Here is a 19,619-nt window from a genome sequence, read left to right on the forward strand (position 1 = left end):
GAACTGGCTAGGGGCAGAGAAAGGAAGCTATCAATGGCTGCAACCAGATTTCTGAGAAGGCAGGTTGTGAAAAACCCTCGAATGACAACAAAAGACCTGCAGCAAGACCTGGTGGCAACAGGCACTGAGGTTTTAGTGAGCACAGTAAGACATGTACTGAACGCAGAAGGTTTCCATGCCAGAACTCAACATACACCTCTACTGACCCAAAATCATAAGAATCGTCACCTCAAAATCATATAAATGAGCCACACATGTTTTGGGATTCTGTTCTGTGGCACGAAGAAACAAACTGGAACTTTTCAGCACAATGGATCAGCGTTATGTCTGGAGGAAGAATAATGAAGAAAGAACACTGTCCACAGTCAAGCACGGTGGTGGCTTGGGGCTGCTTTGCATCCTCTGGCGCTGGAAACCTGCAGCGTGTGGAAGGTAAAATGGATTCATTGAAGTATCAGGAAATCCTAGGAGAAAACGTCATGCCGTCTGTGAGGAAGCTGAAGCTTTGGTGTCATTGGACCTTTCAACAGGACAGTGATCCCAAGCATACCTCAAATTTCACCAAGGTTTGGTTGCAGAAGAAGTCCTGGAAGATTCTACAGGGCCATCACGGTCATCTGACTTGAACCCCATAGAAAATCTCTGGTGGTATTTGAAGAAGGCGGTTGCAGCACATAAACCCAAGAATATTACTGAACTGGAGGCCATTGCTCATGAGGAATGGACTAAGATTCCTCAGGAACGCTGCCAGAAGCTGGTGTCTGGCTATGCATCTTGTTTGCAGCAGGTCATAACAGCAAAAGGGAACTCTACTAAGTACTAAAGATGCTTGCCATGAAGGGGTTGAATAATTTTGAGACTGGAGAAGTCATTATAAGTTGCATTTTCAGTTGAATTTGGGGAAACCACTTGAAGCATTCATTATGTTGAACTATTTCAATGGCTTTTATTTGATTTGTTCATTGCAAACAGCTGAAAGTCTGTAAATTTTGACAATAAACCTGATTTGCAATAGGGGTTGAATATTTTTGATTGCAGCTGTATTTAACACTCATTCAGTGCTTCAATGTACTTGACTTGTGAGTCATATTTGCTTAAAATTACCAAGGAGTAACAGCTACCACACCCAGCTAGTTGCCCAAATAGACTTTAAAAATGTTTATAGACTTTCAGTACTGGATATGGCCCTGGTATAGAAAGACCATCAATATGTTTATTGATTTATTTTGCAGTCTTCTTCAATGTTTTATGAAAAAAAAATTGAACCAAAACAGCAATATAATGAGAATTTTTGGATCTATTGCAGACTGTTAGACACTGGTAATTTGACAGTACCTAATTAACTCAAGTAATATAACACTTAATTGAGCTGGTTTGGAATTTAAAATATATTTTCATCTTTTTCTGAAATTTATATAACTCTTTGTCAAACATTAATCACATGTAATAGATTCAAAATAGGTTTTCCTAAATTGTGCATTCCTATGTTAAATTATAAAATGGAAAGAACCATACAGAGTTTCACAGGAATTGCAGAGATTCACAGACCAAATAATGGTGGTCCTCTATTTTCCTTCAAGAATTTTTATCCTGTTAGGAGCAATCAACAAATCTGGAAGCCCTAGTGTATCTAGCAACACAGTTTCTAAGCATGGCCATAGATAACTACCAGCACAACCAGGGCTGTGCTTCTTCTGCCTTTTAGTCTCTAAAAGGCTTCAAGAACTGCCATTATTGACATCCTTCTTCAGAATGACTGCATAGCTTCAAGGCTTTCTCAGATACCCCAGGATGTGTTCGCTGCCTTTGGCCATACATTAAGGCAACTAAACAACACCACACTGCCAATGACATTCACTCTTGATTACCCTTGTTTACTTATCTTCCAGTCCTGGCAAAGTCTGCCAGACAGAGAACCCCCACTGTTGCTATTTAGAGAAAACTTCATGACTGACACAGACAGATGACAACATTGGGGTTTCAAAAAAATCAAGCTCCTTATTTGTTATTGCCAGTTTTATGATTCCCTTTTAACTGCATGTTTAGTTTTCAGTGTTGAATAATGGTAGTTTCCAAGCTATATAAAATAATGTAGGTGTTTGTGTGTTTATGCTGGTGCTTATTTCATTCTGTGAATTTGTGATCTTTGTCATTTGGCTATGGCTGTTTTTACAGCACTTAACCCATGTGATGGCAGGGTGCAATTTATTAAGCACATAATCCACATACACTGCAGGGCCCATGAAGGCATTACAAAAGAGAGCTTAGGGTGTGGCTAGATGCTGCCCTTTAACAACAAGGTATGATTGGCATTTTATCCCTGTCTCATTTTAACTCTTGAAAGAAAATCTGCCACTTTTCTCACATTGATGTAGGTCATTTTATGGCAGCAGCCTTGCATCATTGAGTAGGCCAATATTAAATATTAACTGGATGTTAATGAAATTTCCAGATGAGGATGGGAGGGAGCGCTTCCTGTACCAAGGCCACTGCAGAGCCCACTGCCCGCGGGAGTTCTACCATGACCGAGCTCAGTACACCTGCCTGCCCTGCATTGCCAACTGTGAGATCTGTGTGGATGGCAACATCTGTGCCAAGTGCAGGGAAGGATATAAAGTCCAGAGTGGGCTCTGTCTGCCAGTGCCATGTGGTGTGGGTAAGAGTTTTTGTTTGCATCTATGCTGCATCAGTTATATGTTTTTTGTCATGAACGTGGAACAAGAACTGCTGAGTTGAGTAGGGAGAAGTCAGGTAAATTGTCCAATCATGTAAAATGGGCCAGATAAGGTTTGAGCTCAAATTCTTTATACTTTGGTCTTGTTGAAATCTCGTTTCTGATTGGTCAGAGAAAGTTGATTCATTTCCTTTAACAGGTCAACTCTGACAAGTGGCTTCACATCATGATTGCATCACGCCGTTGATTATTTACCTGTACCTGCCTGCCATGTCATGCTTTTATTACATAGCCAGTTGCTGCTCATAACTCATTAAAAAAATTATCATCATTGTTTCACTGTCAATATTGTATGATCTTTATAGTAAAATATAAATGAAGTATAGCTCATGGGACATTTTAATGTAATAAAATGAGAATATGTTCCACATTAGGTGAACAGGTGGCCCATTTTACATGATCACAGTAGGGCTATCTTGGAATCTTTCGTTTAACAATTTAATAGCTATGAGTCTTATGACTTTTTGCTAATTGAATAATTTCAATTTAGATTAATAAAGGAGACTGGACTCATTTTGAACATCATGCATTATCGGGTTGTTGAGGATATAAGTAGGCCAGTTTACCTGATTTAACCCTGTGTTACCAGTGAAGGTATTCAGTATTTTGCTTGAATTTTCTATTATCTGCTATCTTGCATTTCTATTGATTTTCTATTATCTCATAAGTGTAAAAATCATTGTTCAACAGATTAAATTGGTTTGTATTGATGCTTCTTGTACAGGCATTGCACTGTTTATTTTTTTACCAACTCTACTATTGTATTACAGGTCAGGTCCAGGATCCAGGCTCAGGAGAATGTATTGACTGTGAGACTGGCTGTAAGACCTGCTCTGCTGGTAAATCTGACAGTCCTCACTCTCGCTTATTAAAGCAGCAATATTTAAATTAAACACTTATGATAATATAGGTCTTCCTCTGCAGGTGTGATGTGACGATGTGTGATGATGTGTAATCATGGACAGTTTGAAATGTTTTCTTGTCAGTGATTACTCTATTTCTTATTCCAGATGACCCAGAGTACTGTAAGAGCTGCACAGACGGCTACTTTCTGTGAGTTGATCTATTACTTTTCACAGTGTCACAAATAACTTACTGATATATCATACGTGTTCATATGAGGTGTGTTATCGACTAGGTGTTTATGTACAGTACTTTACTGTTATCTGCTGTATGGAATACACGGACTGTGCTGCATAGGCAAGCGAACAAACCGCTGATTGAGCTTCTCCCTCATGTTATGGACTTTTACTGTTGTGTGTATCAGGCTTCCATTGGCACATAGTCAAGCCTGGTTACCCAAGATCAAAATGCCTCATTGTTCAGCCTTTACCTGCCTTTTAGAGGTCTTCCATTCTCTCTGATTCTCTCATTACAGCTTTCTCTATCTTTTTCTCTTCTCTTTTTCTGTGTGGTTTGGAGTCGTCAGAGTTTTAACTAATGAAGAACCAACATTCCACATGCTTCCCTTGTGCTTGCTCTGTTGCTGTGGAGGTTTGTCCACTCACATGGTTTACTTAAATGTGAAGAAACCAGATGAAAGGACAAAGAAGACTTTTTTCCAGAAGCACTGTGTCATGCAATAATTCATTTATTGCCCTTTCTGACAATAGATAGATGGATGGATGACTTTATTAAGCCCCAGTGGCGAAATTAAGGTGTCTTCGCAGCCAGGTACATTAACTACAGTCACAATACAATATAATAAGTACAGTACAATACAATAACAATACAATTTCAATTAAATACAATTAGTACCACTGAGGTAGTGCGTATAGAAGCAGGTATACAAATATAGTGGGGATGCTTTGCACAGTTAAAAACTTCACTGTGTGAAATAAATGGATAAGTTGTAGAGCGGGAGATAAGACGGATAAGTCCGTAGATGAATAGATCCCATATAATTTATAAATATGATGAACGTAATATAGATATGGGATATGAAGAAATGATGCACCAGATATATAAATATGATTATAAATATGATAAATATTATTATGTATAAATGGAGTGTGGAGTGCAAAAGTTGAGAGGTAACTTAAAATTCTAGTTCCTGACCATAGGTCTAATGTGCACAGATGGATTCATCTAACAAGGGCGGGTGAGGTCTGACAGGGGTAGATGAGTTATAAAGTTTGATTGCACCAAGCAGGAATGATTTCCTGTAACGTTCCTTAAAACAGCTGGGTTGAATAAGTCTGTTGTTGAACGTGCTCTTGAGTTTATCTAGTGTATTGTGGATAGTGTATAATCATTGCTGTATTTAAGAAACATGAGCCACAAATTCATATTGCCATGGGTAAGAAATGTTGATGCACCATATTCTTCAGATAAGTATTTACACTTGGAGATCCTCCCTCTAGTGTTCTGTCTGTGTGAGTCCATTGGAGATCTGTGTTCTAGAACAGCAGCGATGGATGTGCTGGCTGCTCTTACTTTACTAATTCCAGCACCACAGCAACACAGCAGGAGGTGCCAAGTAATAATGGAGTCTTTAACCCATGGTGAAGCGAAAAGATCAGACATTACCTCATGCTTGAAGCCCTCCCTTCTCTCTAGTCTAATCTAAATATGAAACTATCTGTAACATTGTCTTGCATATGACTTTGCTGTATTGTGAGCTGCACACATTGCAATCTTTCATGTGACCTCTGACCTGTTTTGCAACACAATAGCCAGAAGAACGATTGAACCGTTTCAGTGAGTGTAAGGATGAATTATTTCAGAATGCTACATATAGTCATGTGAAAAAACAAGGACATCTAATGGAAATTGTGTTTTATTTATTTATTTATTTATTTATTTATTTATTTTCACATATTTGAATAAGCAAACATTTGATCCTCTTTGAAACAGTGCCTGTTAATAAAGGTGATACACTCTATCAAATAACACATAAAATTGACATTTGGTAGTAATTTTCACAGTTTAAATGAACAAAACAGATTGGTCAAATGGAAAAAGTAAGTACACCCCTACATTCATTACACCTTCAAACCCATAAAATTAGAACCAGGTGTTCATGATTGAGTGCCAGTGATTAGAACCTGCTTAGGGAGTGCAGGTGGAACCTGTCTTATTTAAACCCCTCTCATATTTAGTGTCTGGTGTTCCCTTTATTATTGAGGTGTGTTGTGTCATCATGCCAAGATCTAAAGAGTTCTGTAAGGCCTTCAGAAAAACATTGAGGATGCCTATGAGTCTGGAAAGGGATTTTAAAAGATCTTCAAATTATTTGAAATACATCATTCCACTGTAAGAAAAATCATCTACAAATGGTGCAGATTTCAAACGACTGCAAATTTTTCCAGGACTGGCCTTCCCAGCAAATTCAGCCCAACAGCAGACCTTCTGATACAAAAATAAGTCTCCAAGAACCCTAAAATTTCATTACAGGATCTGCCTACTTATACAATCAGAAAGAGATTGCAAAGATTTGACTTGCCTAAGCATATAGGCAAAGACCAGGCATTTTGACATAATGTGCTCTGGACAGATGAATCAAAGATAGAGTTGTTTGGCCACAGTAACAGCAGACATGCTTTTCAGGAGAAGCACCTCATACCAACTTTGAAGCACGGTGGTGGAAATGTTATGGTTTGGGGTTGCTTCGCTGCCTCAGGGACTGGACAGCTTGCATTCATTGATTCAACTATGAATTCTGCATCATATCAAAGAGTGCTTGAAGATAATATGTGGCCATCTGTCCAAAAGTTGAAGTTGAACCGAAAGTGGACATTTCAACAGGATAATGATCCTAACCACACTAGCAAATCCACCAAGGAATGGCTCAAAAAGAAGAAATGGAGGGTTATGGAATGGCCTTGTCAAAGTCTGGATTTGAATCCCATTGAAATGTTGTTGGGGGATTTGAAACAGGCAGTACATACAAGAAAACCCTCAAACATCTTGCAACTGAAAGAATATGGCATGGAAGAGTGGTCAAAAATTCCAGCAAGCTTGGTGTACAATTATGCAAAACGCCTACAAGAAGTTATTTCTGCTAAAGGGGCAATACTAGCTTCTGAGGCCAAGGGTGTCTGGGGCCAATATCTATTGATATTTTTGTTGAATAAATGATTGAAAAAGCTGATTTTCCTTGTGGTTTTGTTCAGGTATACCAGCTTTATTAATAGGCACTGTTTCAAAGATGATCAAATGTTTGCTTGTCCAAACATGTCAAAAAAAGCCAACAATTTCACATGACTGTATATTTCTCTGCTAACCAAATTTATGATTATGAGACTATGTAAGAGGTGAACAGTGAGAACATTTTCATGCTTTGAAGCTTTACTAAGTGTAGTGCAACAGGTTTGCTGTTGCTTTGTAGGTGTTAGTTTGCTCTCCAGTATGTGGGTGGAATGTGTTCTCTGGTTGCCGTTCACCCAGTTCAACAGGCTGCCTTAGGAATCTCTTTGTGCTGTTCATCCTGGGAGAGAAAGGCAAGAGCTGGAGTGGAGTGCTGGCCATTTGACCTTTAAAATAACATTATTCTCTCTGTTTACTGTTTAAAGAGAACATTTAACCTGCTCATTTTATTCCTATTATTCATGGTGTAATATGTATATCTGATTAACTCCTTATAGTCCTGGCTTATTATTCTTTTTTTTTTTTTTTAATCTTCAAGAATTTAATTCAGGAATTACTATGAATTATTGAATATCTACAGTGAACCTAATGGAAATAAGGAAATGTGTTTAATATGGTTCCGCTTAGTGAAGATTTAAAATGGATTATTGTGAGGTTTGAGCCATAAAGGTTTATCATCAATTCTCTGTTTATAGGTACAGGCACCAGTGTCGCCATCACTGCCCCCAGAGGAGCTATGAGGAGCCAAGTAGGGGTGTGTGTCTCAGCTGCCCAGAGTCCTGCTTAGACTGCAGGAGTGAGACGCTCTGTCTGACATGTCAGACGGGCCACTTTCTCCACAGTGCGTATAACATCCACCTGAGTAATTTTACCCATCCCCTTTTCTCTCATCCATTATGGCTGTCTGTGCTTTATCCATATGCTCTGTAACCTTTACTCCTACATCCTTTATATGACTTCACTAGCCAGCAGGCAAGTATATAAGTGTGTGTGTGTGTTCATGATGTTAGAGTGAGCACAAGTGCATTGGGGTCATGATATTCATTTGACTTGGAAATCCACACCTACGACTGAATGCAAACCAGCAAAATGCAAAGTGTGAAATCATAGTTCAGTTCTGTGAAAGTATAGCAATGCAGTGGCACTCTAAATCATGCAATGAATGTTATGTAAAATTCAGCACACAGATGAAAGAAATCATAGTCATTAGACAAGATTAAAGAGATGAATCCATGAGAATCAGGGTTTATTAAATGAATGAGAACAATAAAGACATAGTCATGCATTAAGATAAAGGAGAGAAAAGATAATTGAAAGACCATCAGTTCTGAATGTGTGATCGCTTTGTAGTATTGTTTTTTAAGGTGATCAATATTTGGATGTTTTCTTTTTCTTTGTTTTCAGATGGTGCCTGTGTGAATGAGTGTCCCCAGGACATGTTCAGAGATGCCAGAGAATGGCGCTGCCAGCCCTGTCATGCCTCATGTCTAACCTGCCATGGCCCAGGAGCTAGAGACTGTGACAGGTGCAATGGCTGGAACCATCCCATTTATGGGACGTGTCCCATCATTAGATGCCCTGACGGCCAGTTTTTTGATAGTATGTATTAAAAGAGCACCTAAATTAAGAGAGCACTAGCTTTACTCTTAGTGCATTTTGGGCAGACATGACATCATTGAATTCATATAACAGATTGATGATATGGGATTTTAAATGTAGACTATTCTTTAGTGGCCAGATATTACATGTTGTCAAAGGAAAAACTGAAATTAAATCCTGTATTGTATATTTATTAGGTGAAAAGGACACACAAAGTATCGGATGTTCCAAAATTATATTACAGTTTAGTTTTTCAGGTTTCAAAAACTTTGAAACATTTATGAAATCCAAAAACCTAAAAAGCCAAGGCAGATAATATCAAACAGTAATGTTTAGTGTTGTGTGTTGGCTTGGTATTAATACTCACGAATCATAATACATCCATGAAGTGTTGTGAATTAATCACTTTTTAATACATTTTGAACAAATCCACCCTGCTGACTGAGAGAAACAGCTTGAACTGTGTGTGTATATATATATATATATATATATATATATATATATATACACAATATCTCACAAAAGTGAGTACACCCCTCACATTTTTGTAAATATTTGATTATATCTTTTCATGTGACAACACTGAAGAAATGACACTTTGCTACAATGTAAAGTAGTGAGTGTAGAGCTTGTGTAACAGTGTAAATTTGCTGTCCCCTCAAAATAACTCAACACACAGCCATTAATGTCTAAACCGCTGGCAACAAAAGTGAGTACATCCCTAAGTGAAATGTCCAAATTTTGCCCAAAGTGTCAATATTTTGTGTGGCCACCGTTATTTTCCAGCGCTGCCTTAACCTTCTTGGGCATGGAGTTCACCAGAGCTTCACAGGTTGCCACTGGAGTCCTCTTCCACTCCTCCATGACGACGTCACGGAGCTGGTGGATGTTAGAGACCTTGTGCTCCTCCATCTTCCGTTTGAGGATGCCCCACAGATGCTCAATAGGGTTTAGGTCTGGAGACATGCTTGGCCAGTCCATCACCTTCACCCTCAGCTTCTTTAGCAAGGCAGTGGTCGTCTTGGAGGTGTGCTTGGGGTCGTTATCATGCTGGAATACTGCATACTGATCATGCTCTGCTTCAGTATGTTACAGTACATGTTGGCATTCATGGTTCCCTCAATGAATAGACGTATGAGTGCTGCCAGCATTGCTGCAGAGGTTGAAGGGGTGGGGAGCCAGCCTGTCAGTGCTCAGACCATATGCCGCACACTGCATCAAATTGGTCTGCATGGCTGTCGTCCCAGAAGGAAGCCTCTTCTAAAGATGATGCACAAGAAAGCCCACAAACAGTTTGCTGAAGACAAGCAGACTAAGGACATGGATTACTGGAACCAAGGTAAACTTTTTTGGTTCAGATGGTGTCAAGCGTGTTTGGCTGCAACCAGGTAAGGAGTACAAAGACAAGTGTGTCTTGCCTACAGTCAAGCATGGTGGTGGGAGTGTCATGGTCTGGGGCTGCACGAGTGCTGCCGGCACTGGGGAGCTACAGTTCATTGAGGGAATCATGAATGCCAACATGTACTGTGACATACTGAAGCAGAGCATGATCCCCTCCCTTCGGAGACTGGGCCGTAGGGTAGTATTCCAGCATGATAACGATCCCAAACACACCTCCAAGACGACCACTTCCTTGCTAAAGAAGCTGAGGGTGAAGGTGATGGACTAAACCCTATTGAGCATCTGTGGGGCATCCTCAAACGGTAGGTGGAGGAGCACAAGGTCTCTAATATCCACCAGCTCCGTGATGTCGTCATGGAGGAGTGGAAGAGGACTCCAGTGGCAACCTGTGAAGCTCTGGTGAACTCCATGCCCAAGAGAGTTAAGGAAGTGCTGGAAAATTATGGTGGGCACACAAAATATTGACACTTTGGGCAAAATTTGGACATTTTCACTTAGGGGTGTACTCACTTTTGTTGCCAGCGGTTTAGACATTAATGACTGTGTGTTGAGTTATTTTGAGGGGACAGCAAATTTACACTGTTACACCAGCTGTACACTCACTACTTTACATTGTAGCAAAGTGCCATTTCTTCAGTGTTGTCACATGAAAAGATATAATCAAATATTTACAAAAATGTGAGGGGTGTACTCACTTTTGTGAGATACTGTGTGTGTGTGTGTGTGTGTGTGTGTGTGTGTGTGTATATATATATATATATATATGTATGTATATATATATACATAGATAGATAGTTAGATAGATAGATAGATATATAACTATGAATTTAGCAGATGTGTTTTGCTGAGTTTCTTAGAAATTTGTTCGCATATAGTGCAAGCCTGCCCTCTGCTGGACACCAAGTAATGTTGCATGTCATATTATTTTGTAAGCAAATAAAGTTTTCTTGCTACATTACAACCCTCGGCAAAAAATTAAGGAATCACCACACTCACTGGCTTTTTTACTGCATAGCATATAAACAAATCACAGATATGAGACAAAACAATTTTTATTTAATAGCTTCATGCAATATACCTCAGACAATTTAAATTAAATTGTTTTAATTTATGGCATATGTTTTCCAGATCAAGTAGAAAAAAAATTATGGAATCATCAACAAAACAAATCACAATTAAAACTTTATTGGCCCTCCTTGGGCTTTTATGACGGACTGAATTATTTGAGGCACCGATGTCACTAATGAAAAACAATATTCTCCAACTTTCTCGAATAGCAGTTGACAGATCAGCTTTGCAGGATGGAGCCTTGTCATGAACCAATTTTTTAAATTTCCACTATAAATTTTTAATAGGACTGAGATCCGGACTGTTAACTGGCCATGTCGTTAAGTTGATATGCCTTTCCTGAAGAAAAGCTTTAACACTCTTTGCTCTGTGGCAAGATGCATTATCAACCTGAAAAATGACTTCATCACCAAACCTATTTTCTATCGATGTAATGAGAAAAGTGTCCAAAATTTCAACCTGTGCATTGACCGTTGATGTCTCCTGCGGTCCTTTAACTTACATGCAACCCCATATCGTTAATGAGTGCAGAAATTTGACTGTTTTTTTCTGGCAGTCATCTTCATATGTTTCATTAGAACAACACCAGACAAAAGTTCCAGCATCATCTCCTTGGTGTAGATTCATGATTCATCACTGAATATCACGTTCATCCAACCATCCACACTCCATGATTGCTTCTCTTTAGCCCACTGTCACGTTGTTTTCTTCTGTTTAGGTGTTTGTGCTGGATTTCATTTGGCTTTTCTATACGTAAATCCCATTTCATTTCAGCCGATCTCTTACAGTTCTATCACAAACATTGACTCATGTTTCCGACCATTTGTTTTTCATTTGTTTTGTTGTGCATTTTCTATTTTCAAGGTATATTGCTTTGAGTTTTCTATCCTGGCATTTGTTATATTCCTTGGTCTACCCATATGTTTTCCTTTTATAACCTTCCCAGGGTCCCACAGAGTCAGCCAATGCTCCCCCTGGAGCACATAAGGTTAAGGGCCTTGTTCAAGGGCCCAACAGTGGCAGCTTAGCAGTGCTGGGGCTTGAACCCAACCTTCTGATCAGTGTCCAAAAGCCTTAACCGTTGAGCCACCTACTGCCCTAAACTGAGTGGTTTAACCCCACACAGACAATTCCAAGGCATTTTAAACAATTCCATGATATTTTAAACAATTATCCAGTACAAGTACTCTGTACATGCACCCATAGAGTAATGTTAAAAGGGGTTGATGTTTATAAGACTTTTCCATCTCAGATTTTGGAGATTTTTTTCTCTCCATTTGTTAGAACATGCATTGGAACAAAAACCACCAATTCTTTGAGTCAACACTCATTTATTACGTCATTTAAAAATCTGACATAGGTCAACATTGTACATAGTTCAGGTAGAATTTTGATATAATCGCAACACTAAAAGTAAAAAATATCAGACTGAAGTGTGAAGTGTCAGTGATATGTTATTTTCATGTTCGAAGGTGGGACTGATGACTGCCGTTATTGTGACGTGTCCTGCAGGACATGCTCTGGTCCAACAGTGCAACACTGCGAAACCTGTGCAACTGGTAATTTAGAGAAGACAGGTTGACTTTTTGCTGTTTTATGGTTTAGTAAACAGACCATACTGGTGTATTCTCACAAGATTTCCTTTAAATATCTCTGAAAGTGTGATTTGCAAATTGTTATTGCAAACATTATGTATTCTGTTATGATCTGCAGTGTCTTATAATTACTCTCTGTATATGTCTCTCTCTCGCTCTCAACTTCTGTCTCTTGCCATCTTTCTGTGTAGGGTACATGTTGGAACAGCAGGAGGCAGTGTGTGTACAGCACTGTCCATTAGGGTTCTATGGGAACAGCTCCAGTCTTCAGTGTGAGAGGTGCTCGACTAGCTGTGAGGCATGTGAAAGTGGAGACCAGTGTTTGAGCTGTAAGAGTAGCTCATATCAGCTCTTTCTGTTCCAGGGCAGCTGCTGGTCACAGTGTCCAGAGTGAGTAATTAACAGCCCCTCAACCCTGCTATATATTGTGATTAATGATTAATGAAAGCTTACGTGATCCATTTAGCGCAATCTCTTTTCTGTAATGGTTTCTGTTACACAGAATTTATTATTAGCAGTGCTATTTTTGGGTGATTAAGATAACAGAAGTGATGTGTAAGAGACTCTTGTATTCGCTATCAGATGTCATCACTGTAAAGAGGATAAGTAAACTTAGGATAAGTTCCTGCTTATAAGCTTGACTGCCTCTTAACTCACAATTCCCTTTAACCCATGAGTATCAAAGGCCATTATTAACATGGACTGAGATGGGCAGCAGGGGTGGCAGATATTACAAATATTACATTCATTAGCTAGCTCACCACGCAATTGGAAACTCCAGTTTGCTGCCCAGTCTCACATTTGGATTGCCTGGAACACTTTATGAACCCTATTTGCCTATGAAGTGGTAGCTAATGTAATATAATAATGTATGGTGGGATTGTTAGCTGTTTAAATGCCTTAATACAAATTAAGGGACATGAATGAGTAGGAGCTTTTTTCCTTTTTTCTGGTAAACCTACTTGTCCATTGGTCATCTCTGAATAAGAAAAAACTAATAGCCTGGACACAAAATCTGATTGGATCAGGTGCCCAGGCTACTGACTTGTCACCCCTGGTCAGCTATTTTTCACAAATTACTCAGAACCAGACTTTACATTTAAGATAGCATTTCAATATTGATTTATGCCAACTGAATGCTTTTTGTGTGTGTGTGTCTGTGTGTGTGCGTGCACGCATGTTGCCAGTGGTTATTTTGAGACAGAGGAGGGGAAATGTGAGCCTTGTGATGACATCTGTTTGACCTGCGATGGGAGCAGAACTCAGTGTCTTGATTGCAGAGATGGTCTTTTCCTGGAAAACGGCATGTGCAGAGATAACTGCTCAGTGAGGACCTATGCTGCTGAGGATGGCACATGCAGACGCTGTGGCCCTCACTGTGACACCTGCACTGATACCAGTACATGCACCAGTGAGTCCACACATGCAACAGCAGCAACATAGAAATAAGATTCATTCATTCATTCCAAACATCAATGATCCATTACATTACTGTACAACAGGAGTGTCGAACATACAGTCCCTTCCGAAACTATTGGAACGGCAAGGCCAGTTCATTTGTTTTTGCTGTAGACTGAAGACGTTTGGGTTTGAGATAAAAAGATGAATATGAGAAGAGAGTTGAGAATATAATTTCAGCATTTATTCATATGTTGATGTGTTAAACGTCATGAAAGATAGCACATTTTGTATCAGATCACCCAATTTGTAGGTGAGCACAAATGTTGGAACATGTGACCGACAGGATTTTCTTGTTACCCAGTTGTCTTCTGTTAGACTTTTAAACAATAAATAGGTCTGAACATCTACTCTTGGTTTTAGCCTTCGGTTTTACCTGTGAAGACTGTATTTGTTGTTAAAAAGGATACGCCAACATGAAGATCAGAAGCTGTCTATGGGAGAAAAGCAAGCCATTTTGAAGCTGAGAAAGAGGGAAATCAATCAGAGGCATTGCACAAACATTGGGCATAGCAAATCCAACAATTTGGAATGCCCTGAAAAAGAAAGAAACCACTGGTGTACTGAGCAACAGATACTGAATGAGTCGGCCATGGAAGACAACAACAGCTGATGACAGAAACACTGAGAGCTGTGAAGAAAACCCCAAAAACAAGAGTCAGTGGCATCACCAACAACCTCCACAGGGCAGGGGTTAAGGTATCACAATCCACAGTTTGAAGAAGACTATGAGAGTGGAAATATAGAGGCCATGCCACAAGAATCAGAAAGCCAGACTGGAATTCGCAAAGAAATACAGAGATGAGCCACAAAAGATCAGGAACCAAGATTAACCTCTACCAAAGACTTTATCAGGGGACAAAATTGGAAGGTTGTAGACTGGCCAAGTCAGTACCAGACTTTAACCCAGTTGAGCAGCATTTCACCTCCTGAAGAGGAGACTGAAGGGAGAGAGCCCCCGAAACAAACAACAACTGAAAGAGGCTGTGGTAAAAGCCTGGAAAATCATCACAAAGGAAGAAACCAAAAATTTGTTGATGTTAGTGAGTCTCAGGTTTGATCCAGTTATTGCAAGTAAGGGATATGCAACCAAATATTAAGTGTTAGCCAAAAAATTGTGTGGTCTGATAAAAAGGTTCTTTGTTCTATGTTTTTAACACCTCTAGATGTAAATACGAGGAAATAAAAGCTGAAATCCTAAAGTCTCTTTCATATCCATCTTTTGATCTCAAACCCAAATGTGTTACACCACGGCCAGCAGATGGCACTGTGGCGCGGCTTCTGACTGGACCCGTGACTCTTGTTTTGGTTTGTTCACTTCCTGTTTAGACATTGGCTTATGTGCGAGGGTGTAGCGTAATTTGAGTCAGGTGTCCATGATTAGTTTGATTCTGTTCTGTTCTGTTTTGTTCTGTTCTGCTCTGTTCTGTTCTGCTCTGCTCTGCTCTGCTCTGCTCTCCTCTCGAGTGATGCCTAGACTATAGTTACATGTTTACCCCAGTTGATCTTATTCAGTATAGACCGCGCTCCCTTTGTTTGTTGATTTTATTTATTAACAAAGACAGCGCTCCTGCGCATACTTCCTGTGTATCCCTGTGTATCGTTACAAAATGTCTTTGGTGTAACGCACAAAAAATTGATTTGGCCTCGCTGTTCCAATACTTTCAGAGGGGACTGTATGACCGAGACCAGCCTAATAAATAATCTAATCTGGCCCACGAAATGAATTTAGAATCTGTGTTCTAATTTCCACAAAAATTGTTTTGTGGACCGTCATTAAATTTAAACAATTAGAACAATAACTTGTTGGGGTAAACGATAGAGGAATAAACTCGGGAACACAACTGTGCCAATGATATGTAATTTTTATTAGCATACAAAACATATGATGATCTAACTATTTATCTTTCCAAAAAAAACCCCACGTATTTAGGATTTGACAGCAATGGGGGTGAATACTTATGCATTCACAATTGTTATGTTTTGTTTTTTTGTGGGGTTTTTTGATAACAATAATATGGTACAGTACATACAACATACAGTCAGCATACCTTATTATACAGTAAATTTATTTCCAGAAAATGTTTTATATTTTATCTTAATCATTTATTTGCATTTAGAGACTCCATAAAAGTGCAACCAAAATATCAAGCTTAATATTATGTTCAGCCTGTTGATTCTCATTAATCAGTATATCTCATTAATATAAGTGCCACCCCGCCTCATGTATATGCTTTGCATATGTGTTTTTCAGGATGTACTTTTCTTTACCTGCTTTTGAATGGCATGTGTAAAGCCAGCTGTCCAGAGGGTTATTTTGAGGACTTGGACCAGGGTGTGTGTGTGCAGTGCCATGAGTTATGTGCTACATGCTCTGGGCCTCTCTCAGATGACTGTGAGAGCTGCTCCACTCTGGCACCGAAGCTGTATGAAGGCACATGCTCAGAGGAGTGCCCTGTTGGCACCTATTACCAAACCACCAGCATGGAATGCCAGGGTGAATATACTTTACACATTAGGTCATAAAAACGTCTTATTAAGCAAACTGATTAAAATATTATTTAATACAATTAAGAGGACAGTATAATTAAGCAAGACCTGTAGATTTGCATGCTCTATTGTCTGTTTAAATAATGTCTGTCCGGTTTGGCATTTCTTATTAGCTAAACCAAGTCCAATTCACCTGAGGCATAATCTAAAATCATATGTTTAATGAGCGTAGGAAGGTGAAATTAAAGTTTGTGAAATCAAAATCGTTAGTTGCAACCCTAATTAAAATACATCTGTATCAAGTTATTTCCAAGTGAAATGATAGTTTATTGATTGATTGGCATGGTATTTATTTTCAGCCACTTAGTTTGCTATTTAACTTAAACTTCAGTTTACTGTTTGTCACCGTTACCTTTTATACCCAACACGACCTCAGTCTCCATCAGACGGAGGCGTAATCGTCAAGTGACTGACTGTGACCTCCAAGTCCTCAAAGGCAGGGGGACATTTTATATTAAACACAGCAGAGAAGATAAACGGATTTTGTGTAGCACGGAAGCATGACAGTGATGCACAAGCACAAATTTATGTTATATCCAAAATGCTCCACTGTGTGCAAGGGCTTGGGGAAACTGGTGCAAGTTTCTTAAGAGGTTTAGATAAATTTAAGTTTATTGTCATTATAGGGTGCATTTGCATGCTTTCAGTGTAACTTCTGTTGTTTATTCTAACGGAAGTGATCTGTTAGTAACGAGGCCGTGTTGCTCCTCATGTGTGGTATAGGTGCACTGATACACAGTGGGAGCGCAAGTAAGATCTGTAATGTCAAATTAAAATACTATGATCAAAGTAAACATAAGTAAAACAATATGCCCAAAGGCAGTGAGTAACAGACACACAAGATGCAGTAAAAGTGAGATTTTATTATTCATTTAGGACTGTAGATTAATTCCGTGCTTTTTGTGCAACCATAAAAAGTAATGCTTTTTGTGCATCCATAAAAAGTAATGCATTATGCATTACTTTTTATGGATGCACAAAAAGCACAGAATTAAACTACAGTCCTAAATGAATAATATATATTCTGGTGTGTATTGGGTTCTTTTCAATCTTATATAATTGGACAAACAGTTGTATAAAGTTTTGGTCTGAAGTTTATATTTGTATATAATCCAAACTCAGTTTGTGAAAATAAAATCGTTAGTTGCAACCCTAATTAAAATACATCTGTATCGAGTTATTTCAAAGCGAAATGATACAGTTTATTGATTGATTGGCACGGTATTTATTTTCAGCCACTTAGTTTGCTATTTAACTTAACTTTTAAATTACCAACTATACACATCAAATGATAATTTGGTGAATTGTTCAAATTTATTAGTTAACACATTCACAGTGCAGTATTCACATACATATTAGAAAAGAAGGTATTATCGACTTTTTAATTAAGTTAAGGACAGATGGGGGAAAATACATATAGTTGGATTTGTTTCTTATAATAGTTGGAAGTAACTAGTCATCAGTTATTTAGTTAACACCTAGATGTATTTTGTCTAATGTCTTAATGAGAGATGGCATCTTTGAGCTAACAAAGCACGCCTTAAGGTTGTTATTCTGTCTGGTTTCGCCAAAACTAAAACTAGCCAGACGAGGTACATTTTGCGCCAGGTTTACCTCCGGAGTCAACTTGAGGACAGTGACAGGAAATCCCTCAAAAATGAAACCCAGCAAAAAAAATAGTGCTTTTCTACTTTTTAAAAAATAAACAAATAAAATAAATGTGATATATAATAGTATTCTCTTTTTTAGTTTTAAATATAATAAATATATTTATTAAATATAATAAATAAGCCTAATAGTAAATAAACATGACAATCAGTTTTAGTTATCTTTATTAACTAATACAGTAAACATGAGAAATGAACAGTGAGAAAATGAACTTTACTGTTTTACGATGCAATCCATAATGCTCTCTGACTCCTTATCAGCGTCCGAATTCGCTCACTCATTTTCCTTCTTCCACTTCTACCCCGTATAGTGGACTCAAATGTCATTCGCTCTATAGGGAATAGCGAATGAGTGAACGAGTGAGCGGTTTCAGACACAGCACAAGAGTAGAGGTTCAGAGCTACATATTGCTTAAACAGTCTAACAGGACACACCTGGGTGACAAGAAACACTATCAGTCACATGTTGCAGTATCTTTGCTCACTTACAAATTGAGTGGTCTGATACAAACTGTTCTATGTCGTTTAACACATCTACATATAAATACCAGGAAGTAAGAGCTGAAATTCTAAACTCTAGAGCAAAAACAAATGAATTGGCCTTGCCATTACAATAGTTTCGGAGGGGACTGTATTTATGTTTTTGTTTTGTTTTTTAAATGAATGATACGGTTATAAAAATTAAAAGAATATGATCGGATCTGCAGAGAGGGGAAAAAAAGAACAAAGGGACAGCCAGTACAGTAATTAGCTGTTACACAGTTTTAATAGTTGCCATTCCTCGAATGGGGTGTGTACATATAGTAACATGCTCGGGGATAATATTTTTAGTAAAACTCAACAATGTTAATTTCACCCAAACAGAACTGATTAAGTGGAAAATGAAATTGATTTTGTTATTTTAAAAAATTATTAAAATGGTTTTGTATAATTTTTAGGATGGGCAAGGTGGAGGTGCTTTATTGGAGGTTAAGACATGTCAAGAGGGAGATTGCATATGTAGCAGACAGCATTTTGTAGTATTAACCAAATTGTTCTCTCATGACTCTAGAATGCCACCAGACATGTGCATTGTGTATAGGCCCAGAGCCCACCCAGTGCACACGGTGTGTGAAAGGTCTAGCCCTGGACCCCAACACCATGATGTGTGGTGTGACCGGAGACTCAGACTGCCCACCCAGAACCTTCCTCCATGCCAATCAGTTCACATGCCAGGCATGTCATCGTCACTGCCAGTCCTGTGAGGGCCCTGGACCTACAGATTGCCAGACATGTGCCCTGCCCCAGTATCTCCATAGTGAGAGTGCATTAATTTCACTCAGCAATTGAAAAGTGTCATTGTAATTTGATTGGTCTGTCATAATGTAAATTATTTTTTTTGTGTGTCTTACAAAAAGAATAGAATAGAATATTATCATACTTTTGTAGACTTTATTGACTTTTAGTTCCTGTTGGCTA

The 19,619-nt window shown here is 38.7% G+C and overlaps 1 protein-coding gene across 2 annotated transcripts in view; it reads left to right on the top strand.

The window, feature by feature from the left end:
* Window positions 1-19,619, top strand: part of LOC128618377 (proprotein convertase subtilisin/kexin type 5) — a 34,442-nt gene that overhangs the window by 3,265 nt on the left and 11,558 nt on the right. For both annotated transcript variants that reach the window (XM_053641948.1, XM_053641949.1), the window contains exons 2-11: window positions 2,453-2,656; window positions 3,505-3,573; window positions 3,745-3,787; window positions 7,519-7,664; window positions 8,228-8,422; window positions 12,364-12,450; window positions 12,678-12,876; window positions 13,674-13,897; window positions 16,199-16,441; window positions 19,213-19,458. In XM_053641948.1, the coding sequence (XP_053497923.1) occupies window positions 2,453-2,656; window positions 3,505-3,573; window positions 3,745-3,787; window positions 7,519-7,664; window positions 8,228-8,422; window positions 12,364-12,450; window positions 12,678-12,876; window positions 13,674-13,897; window positions 16,199-16,441; window positions 19,213-19,458 (1,656 nt within the window). The remainder of the gene's footprint in view (window positions 1-2,452; window positions 2,657-3,504; window positions 3,574-3,744; window positions 3,788-7,518; window positions 7,665-8,227; window positions 8,423-12,363; window positions 12,451-12,677; window positions 12,877-13,673; window positions 13,898-16,198; window positions 16,442-19,212; window positions 19,459-19,619) is intronic.

This window comes from Ictalurus furcatus, chromosome 14 (genome assembly GCF_023375685.1).
Source record: "Ictalurus furcatus strain D&B chromosome 14, Billie_1.0, whole genome shotgun sequence".
Lineage (NCBI taxonomy): Eukaryota > Metazoa > Chordata > Actinopteri > Siluriformes > Ictaluridae > Ictalurus > Ictalurus furcatus.